The sequence below is a fragment of the Anomaloglossus baeobatrachus genome, chromosome 5, assembly GCF_048569485.1.
Source record: "Anomaloglossus baeobatrachus isolate aAnoBae1 chromosome 5, aAnoBae1.hap1, whole genome shotgun sequence".
Lineage (NCBI taxonomy): Eukaryota > Metazoa > Chordata > Amphibia > Anura > Aromobatidae > Anomaloglossus > Anomaloglossus baeobatrachus.
In genome coordinates, this window is record NC_134357.1 from 497607812 (window position 1) to 497617213 (window position 9402).

The window sequence follows — 9402 nt, forward strand, 5'->3', positions numbered from 1 at the left end:
CTCTCGTACCCATAGACTTGTATAGGTGCGAGGGAAAACTAATCGGATTCCACCCACAGCATGCGGCAACTGTTTACTCGGTCCGAATAGGGCTGAGAATAAAAAATGGCTCATGTAAAAGTATAAAGTATTTCTGACCTCCGGCAGTCAGGGTTTTGTAGAAATATTTTCATTACTTGGATGTTTTAAAAAAAAAAAACCAAAAATCTGCAATTTTTCTGGGTAAGTGCGTTCTGTAAGGAGTGGTTTAGGGATGGCACGATGATAAGACACAAGAGCGGATTCCTCAGACTTTCAGTAACACACAGGAAGGTAAACGCTCGTCCCTTGTCCTCGAGGACGGCAGAATAGAGACCGTCACCTCTACGGAGGATAGAGAACAGCGGAGCACGGAAAACCCAATTCATGAGCTGCTCCCAGACACATCCTCCGACGCCCGGGACACCCCCTGCTGCATCACAACCCACAGAGACACACACTATGTATGGACAACTACACCCAGAATGCAATGCTGGTGCAGAATTATAGGATCACAGCTCTGAAGTACAGCGGTCCTATCAGCAGGAGGTCTAGAGGAAACTAGAACCATTCAGCGAGTCAGTACTACATAAATAAAGCAACAATGTACTATAGTGCTGAATGGAGTACAAAGGTGACAATTCTCTACAATAAAGACACTGAACACAGAGGAAACACGGACAGCGCAGAATATGACTGAACTATAAATGCTGCTCTGGAGTATAACACAGGATGTAACCCAGGATCAGTACAGAATAAGAAATGTAATGTATGTACACAGTGACTCCACCAGCAGAATAGTGAGTACAGCTCTGCAGTATAATACAGGATGTAACTCAGGATCCGTACAGGATAAGTAATGTAATGTATGTACACAGTGACTGCACCAGCAGAATAGTGAGTGCAGCTCTGGAGTATAATACAGGATATAATTCAGGATCAGTGCAGGATAAGTAATGTAATGTATGTACACAGTGACTGCACCAGCAGAATAGTGAGTGCAGCTCTGGAGTATAATACAGGATGTAACTCAGGATCAGTACAGGATAAGTAATGTAATGTATGTACACAGTGACTGCACCAGCAGAATAGTGAGTGCAGCTCTGGAGTATAATACAGGATGTAACTCAGGATCAGTACAGGTTAAGTAATGTAATGTATGTACACAGTGACTGCACCAGCAGAATAGTGAGTGCAGCTCTGGGGATAATACAGGAGGTAACTCAGGATCAGTACAGGATAAGTAATGTAATGTATGTACACAGTGACTGCACCAGCAGAATAGTGAGTGCAGCTCTGGGGTATAATACAGGAGGTAACTCAGGATCAGTACAGGATAAGTAATGTAATGTATGTACACAGTGACTGCACCAGCAGAATAGTGAGTGCAGCTCTGGAGTATAATACAGGATATAATTCAGGATCAGTGCAGGATAAGTAATGTAATGTACAGTTAGGTCCAGAAATATTTGGACAGTGACACAAGTTTTGTTATTTTAGCTGTTTACAAAAACATGTTCAGAAATACAATTATATATATAATATGGGCTGAAAGTGCACACTCCCAGCTGCAATATGAGAGTTTTCACATCCAAATCGGAGAAAGGGTTTAGGAATCATAGCTCTGTAATGCATAGCCTCCTCTTTTTCAAGGGACCAAAAGTAATTGGACAAGGGACTCTAAGGGCTGCAATTAACTCTGAAGGCGTCTCCCTCGTTAACCTGTAATCAATGAAGTAGTTAAAAGGTCTAGGGTTGATTACAGGTGTGTGGTTTTGCATTTGGAAGCTGTTGCTGTGACCAGACAACATGTGGTCTAAGGAACTCTCAATTGAGGGGAAGCAGAACATCCTGAGGCTGAAAAAAAAGAAAAAATCCATCAGAGAGATAGCAGACATGCTTGGAGTAGCAAAATCAACAGTCGGGTACATTCTGAGAAAACAGGAATTGACTGGTGAGCTTGGGAACTCAAAAAGGCCTGGGCGTCCACGGATGACAACAGTGGTGGATGATCGCCGCATACTTTCTTTGGTGAAGAAGAACCCGTTCACAACATCAACTGAAGTCCAGAACACTCTCAGTGAAGTAGGTGTATCTGTCTCTAAGTCAACAGTAAAGAGAAGACTCCATGAAAGTAAATACAAAGGGTTCACATCTAGATGCAAACCATTCATCAATTCCAAAAATAGACAGGCCAGAGTTAAATTTGCTGAAAAACACCTCATGAAGCCAGCTCAGTTCTGGAAAAGTATTCTATGGACAGATGAGACAAAGATCAACCTGTACCAGAATGATGGGAAGAAAAAAGTTTGGAGAAGAAAGGGAACGGCACATGATCCAAGGCACACCGCATCCTCTGTAAAACATGGTGGAGGCAACGTGATGGCATGGGCATGCATGGCTTTCAATGGCACTGGGTCACTTGTGTTTATTGATGACATAACAGCAGACAAGAGTAGCTGGATGAATTCTGAAGTGTACCGGGATATACTTTCAGCCCAGATTCAGCCAAATGCCGCAAAGTTGATCGGACGGCGCTTCATAGTACAGATGGACAATGACCCCAAGCATACAGCCAAAGCTACCCAGGAGTTCATGAGTGCAAAAAAGTGGAACATTCTGCAATGGCCAAGTCAATCACCAGATCTTAACCCAATTGAGCATGCATTTCACTTGCTCAAATCCAGACTTAAGACGGAAAGACCCACAAACAAGCAAGACCTGAAGGCTGCGGCTGTAAAGGCCTGGCAAAGCATTAAGAAGGAGGAAACCAAGCGTTTGGTGATGTCCATGGGTTCCAGACTTAAGGCAGTGATTGCCTCCAAAGGATTCGCAACAAAATATTGAAAATAAAAATATTTTGTTTGGGTTTGCTTTATTTGTCCAATTACTTTTGACCTCCTAAAATGTGCAGTGTTTGTAAAGAAATGTGTACAATTCCTACAATTTCTATCAGATATTTTTGTTCAAACCTTCAAATTAAACGTTACAATCTGCACTTGAATTCTGTTGTAGAGGTTTCATTTCAAATCCAATGTGGTGGCATGCAGAGCCCAACTCGCGAAAATTGTGTCACTGTCCAAATATTTCTGGACCTAACTGTATGTACACAGTGACTGCACCAGCAGAATAGTGAGTGCAGCTCTGGAGTATAATACAGGGTGTAATTCAGGATCAGTACAGGATAAGTAATGTAATGTATGTACACAGTGACTGCACCAGCAGAATAGTGAGTGCAGCTCTGGAGTATAATACAGGAGGTAACTCAGGATCAGTGCAGGATAAGTAATGTAATGTATGTACACAGTGACTGCACCAGCAGAATAGTGAGTGCAGCTCTGGAGTATAATACAGGAGGTAACTCAGGATCAGTACAGTATAAGTAATGTAATGTATGTACACAGTGACTGCACCAGCAGAATAGTGAGTGCAGCTCTGGAGTATAATACAGGAGGTAACTCAGGATCAGTACAGGATAAGTAATGTAATGTATGTACACAGTGACTGCACCAGCAGAATAGTGAGTGCAGCTCTGGAGTATAATACAGGAGGTAACTCAGGATCAGTACAGTATAAGTAATGTAATGTATGTACACAGTGACTGCACCAGCAGAATAATGAGTGCAGCTCTGGAGTATAATACAGGAGGTAACTCAGGATCAGTACAGGATAAGTAATGTAATGTATGTACACAGTGACTGCACCAGCAGAATAGTGAGTGCAGCTCTGGAGTATAATACAGGAGGTAACTCAGGATCAGTACAGTATAAGTAATGTAATGTATGTACACAGTGACTGCACCAGCAGAATAGTGAGTGCAGCTCTGGAGTATAATACAGGAGGTAACTCAGGATCAGTACAGGATAAGTAATGTAATGTATGTACACAGTGACTGCACCAGCAAAATAGTGAGTGCAGCTCTGGGGTATAATACAGGATGTAACTCAGGATCAGTACAGGATAAGTAATGTAATGTATGTACACGGTGACTGCACCAGCAGAATAGTGAGTGCAGCTCTGCAGTATAATACAGGAGGTAACTCAGGATCAGTACAGGATAAGTAATGTAATGTATGTACACAGTGACTGCACCAGCAGAATAGTGAGTGCAGCTCTGGAGTATAATATAGGAGATAACTCAGGATCAGTACAGTATAAGTAATGTATGTACACAGTGACTGCACCAGCAGAATAGTGAGTGCAGCTCTGGAGTATAATACAGGATATAATTCAGGATCAGTGCAGGATAAGTAATGTAATGTATGTACACAGTGACTGCACCAGCAGAATAGTGAGTGCAGCTCTGGAGTATAATACAGGATGTAACTCAGGATCAGTACAGGATAGGTAATGTAATGTATGTACACAGTGACTGCACCAGCAGAATAGTGAGTGCAGCTCTGGAGTATAATACAGGATGTAACTCAGGATCAGTACAGGTTAAGTAATGTATGTACACAGTGACTGCACCAGCAGAATAGTGAGTGCAGCTCTGGAGTATAATACAGGATGTAACTCAGGATCAGTACAGGTTAAGTAATGTAATGTATGTACACAGTGACTGCACCAGCAGAATAGTGAGTGCAGCTCTGGAGTATAATACAGGATATAATTCAGGATCAGTGCAGGATAAGTAATGTAATGTATGTACACAGTGACTGCACCAGCAGAATAGTGAGTGCAGCTCTGGGGTATAATACAGGAGGTAACTCAGGATCAGTACAGGATAAGTAATGTAATGTATGTACACAGTGACTGCCCCAGCAGAATAGTGAGTGCAGCTCTGGGGTATAATACAGGAGGTAACTCAGGATCAGTACAGGATAAGTAATGTAATGTATGTACACGGTGACTGCACCAGCAGAATAGTGAGTGCAGCTCTGGGGTATAATACAGGAGGTAACTCAGGATCAGTACAGGATAAGTAATGTAATGTATGTACACGGTGACTGCACCAGCAGAATAGTGAGTGCAGCTCTGGGGTATAATACAGGAGGTAACTCAGGATCAGTACAGGATAAGTAATGTAATGTATGTACACGGTGACTGCACCAGCAGAATAGTGAGTGCAGCTCTGCAGTATAATACAGGAGGTAACTCAGGATCAGTACAGGATAAGTAATGTAATGTATGTACACAGTGACTGCACCAGCAGAATAGTGACTGCAGCTCTGGAGTATAATACAGGATATAATTCAGGATCAGTGCAGGATAAGTAATGTATGTACACAGTGACTGCACCAGCAGAATAGTGAGTGCAGCTCTGGAGTATAATACAGGATATAATTCAGGATCAGTGCAGGATAAGTAATGTAATGTATGTACACAGTGACTGCACCAGCAGAATAGTGAGTGCAGCTCTGGAGCATAATACAGGAGGTAACTCAGGATCAGTACAGGATAAGTAATATAATGTATGTACACAGTGACTGCACCAGCAGAATAGTGAGTGCAGCTCTGGAGTATAATACAGGATATAATTCAGGATCAGTGCAGGATAAGTAATGTAATGTATGTACACAGTGACTGCACCAGCAGAATAGTGAGTGCAGCTCTGGAGCATAATACAGGAGGTAACTCAGGAACAGTACAGGATAAGTAATGTAATGTATGTACACAGTGACTGCACCAGCAGAATAGTGAGTGCAGCTCTGGGTTATAATATAGGATGTAACTCAGGATCAGTGCAGGATAAGTAATGTAATGTATGTACACAGTGACTGCACCAGCAGAATAGTGAGTGCAGCTCTGGAGTATAATACAGGATGTAACTCAGGATCAGTACAGGATAGGTAATGTAATGTATGTACACAGTGACTGCACCAGCAGAATAGTGAGTGCAGCTCTGGAGTATAATACAGGATGTAACTCAGGATCAGTACAGGATAAGTAATGTAATATATGTACACAGTGACTGCACCAGCAGAATAGTGAGTGCAGCTCTGGAGTATAATACAGGATGTAACTCAGGATCAGTACAGGTTAAGTAATGTATGTACACAGTGACTGCACCAGCAGAATAGTGAGTGCAGCTCTGGAGTATAATACAGGATGTAACTCAGGATCAGTACAGGTTAAGTAATGTAATGTATGTACACAGTGACTGCACCAGCAGAATAGTGAGTGCAGCTCTGGAGTATAATACAGGATATAATTCAGGATCAGTGCAGGATAAGTAATGTAATGTATGTACACAGTGACTGCACCAGCAGAATAGTGAGTGCAGCTCTGGAGTATAATACAGGATATAATTCAAGATCAGTGCAGGATAAGTAATGTAATGTATGTACACAGTGACTGCACCAGCAGAATAGTGAGTGCAGCTCTGGGGTATAATACAGGAGGTAACTCAGGATCAGTACAGGATAAGTAATGTAATGTATGTACACAGTGACTGCACCAGCAGAATAGTGAGTGCAGCTCTGGGGTATAATACAGGAGGTAACTCAGGATCAGTACAGGATAAGTAATGTAATGTATGTACACGGTGACTGCACCAGCAGAATAGTGAGTGCAGCTCTGGGGTATAATACAGGAGGTAACTCAGGATCAGTACAGGATAAGTAATGTAATGTATGTACACGGTGACTGCACCAGCAGAATAGTGAGTGCAGCTCTGCAGTATAATACAGGAGGTAACTCAGGATCAGTACAGGATAAGTAATGTAATGTATGTACACAGTGACTGCACCAGCAGAATAGTGACTGCAGCTCTGGAGTATAATACAGGATATAATTCAGGATCAGTGCAGGATAAGTAATGTAATGTATGTACACAGTGACTGCACCAGCAGAATAGTGAGTGCAGCTCTGGAGTATAATACAGGATATAATTCAGGATCAGTGCAGGATAAGTAATGTAATGTATGTACACAGTGACTGCACCAGCAGAATAGTGAGTGCAGCTCTGGAGCATAATACAGGAGGTAACTCAGGATCAGTACAGGATAAGTAATATAATGTATGTACACAGTGACTGCACCAGCAGAATAGTGAGTGCAGCTCTGGAGTATAATACAGGATATAATTCAGGATCAGTGCAGGATAAGTAATGTAATGTATGTACACAGTGACTGCACCAGCAGAATAGTGAGTGCAGCTCTGGAGCATAATACAGGAGGTAACTCAGGAACAGTACAGGATAAGTAATGTAATGTATGTACACAGTGACTGCACCAGCAGAATAGTGAGTGCAGCTCTGGGGTATAATACAGGAGGTAACTCAGGATCAGTACAGGATAAGTAATGTAATGTATGTACACGGTGACTGCACCAGCAGAATAGTGAGTGCAGCTCTGGGGTATAATACAGGAGGTAACTCAGGATCAGTACAGGATAAGTAATGTAATGTATGTACACGGTGACTGCACCAGCAGAATAGTGAGTGCAGCTCTGCAGTATAATACAGGAGGTAACTCAGGATCAGTACAGGATAAGTAATGTAATGTATGTACACAGTGACTGCACCAGCAGAATAGTGACTGCAGCTCTGGAGTATAATACAGGATATAATTCAGGATCAGTGCAGGATAAGTAATGTAATGTATGTACACAGTGACTGCACCAGCAGAATAGTGAGTGCAGCTCTGGAGTATAATACAGGATATAATTCAGGATCAGTGCAGGATAAGTAATGTAATGTATGTACACAGTGACTGCACCAGCAGAATAGTGAGTGCAGCTCTGGAGCATAATACAGGAGGTAACTCAGGATCAGTACAGGATAAGTAATGTAATGTATGTACACAGTGACTGCACCAGCAGAATAGTGAGTGCAGCTCTGGAGCATAATACAGGAGGTAACTCAGGATCAGTACAGGATAAGTAATATAATGTATGTACACAGTGACTGCACCAGCAGAATAGTGAGTGCAGCTCTGGAGTATAATACAGGATATAATTCAGGATCAGTGCAGGATAAGTAATGTAATGTATGTACACAGTGACTGCACCAGCAGAATAGTGAGTGCAGCTCTGGAGCATAATACAGGAGGTAACTCAGGAACAGTACAGGATAAGTAATGTAATGTATGTACACAGTGACTGCACCAGCAGAATAGTGAGTGCAGCTCTGGGGTATAATACAGGAGGTAACTCAGGATCAGTACAGGATAAGTAATGTAATGTATGTACACGGTGACTGCACCAGCAGAATAGTGAGTGCAGCTCTGGGGTATAATACAGGAGGTAACTCAGGATCAGTACAGGATAAGTAATGTAATGTATGTACACGGTGACTGCACCAGCAGAATAGTGAGTGCAGCTCTGCAGTATAATACAGGAGGTAACTCAGGATCAGTACAGGATAAGTAATGTAATGTATGTACACAGTGACTGCACCAGCAGAATAGTGACTGCAGCTCTGGAGTATAATACAGGATATAATTCAGGATCAGTGCAGGATAAGTAATGTAATGTATGTACACAGTGACTGCACCAGCAGAATAGTGAGTGCAGCTCTGGAGTATAATACAGGATATAATTCAGGATCAGTGCAGGATAAGTAATGTAATGTATGTACACAGTGACTGCACCAGCAGAATAGTGAGTGCAGCTCTGGAGCATAATACAGGAGGTAACTCAGGATCAGTACAGGATAAGTAATATAATGTATGTACACAGTGACTGCACCAGCAGAATAGTGAGTGCAGCTCTGGAGTATAATACAGGATATAATTCAGGATCAGTGCAGGATAAGTAATGTAATGTATGTACACAGTGACTGCACCAGCAGAATAGTGAGTGCAGCTCTGGAGCATAATACAGGAGGTAACTCAGGAACAGTACAGGATAAGTAATGTAATGTATGTACACAGTGACTGCACCAGCAGAATAGTGAGTGCAGCTCTGGAGTACAATTCAAGACTATATGAGACTGTGACGTCACTCTCCGCCGCCCCCTACACTGATGACGTCTCTAGTACTGCGGATTATACACAGGGGATATGACGTCAGGCCCTTTAAGGCTGTGACATGCGCAGTCTCCGCAGTATCGCACCCATGCTGCCACCCTCAGTGTCAACGGACAACCCGGCCCCGCTCCCCGGTACCTCTCATCCTGCGCCCGCTGTGTCCTCTCACTTCATGCGCGCCGCCATCTTGCCCAGCACGTCATGGAGCGGCTTCCGGTGACGCACATCCGCGCCGGTTCCGGCCGGTCACCAGAGGTCACATGTGCGGCGCTGTGTCCCCCGCTCATGCCGGCTGCGGAATTGCACTGATCTCACCACCTCCCTCACCCTTCTGTTTGTCACTACAGGACCCTACATGGATAGCTGGTGGGATCTGCTGGGAGTCGTAGTTCGACAATAGTTATTTACCTGATATGACACAGCTGAGCAGGGTTATAACACATACTGATTGCTGGGACCTGTAGTGCTCTAT

At 43.0% G+C, this 9402-nt stretch overlaps 1 protein-coding gene across 1 annotated transcript in view; it reads right to left on the reverse strand.

Annotated features, from left to right (window-relative positions):
* Positions 1 to 9139, reverse strand: part of COX10 (cytochrome c oxidase assembly factor heme A:farnesyltransferase COX10) — a 136649-nt gene extending 127510 nt beyond the window's left edge. Inside the window, exon 1 of the mRNA XM_075347958.1 lies at positions 9069 to 9139. Coding sequence (XP_075204073.1) covers positions 9069 to 9075 — 7 coding nt within the window. The 5' untranslated portion in view covers positions 9076 to 9139. The remainder of the gene's footprint in view (positions 1 to 9068) is intronic.
* Between the last annotated feature and the right edge of the window lie 263 nt (positions 9140 to 9402).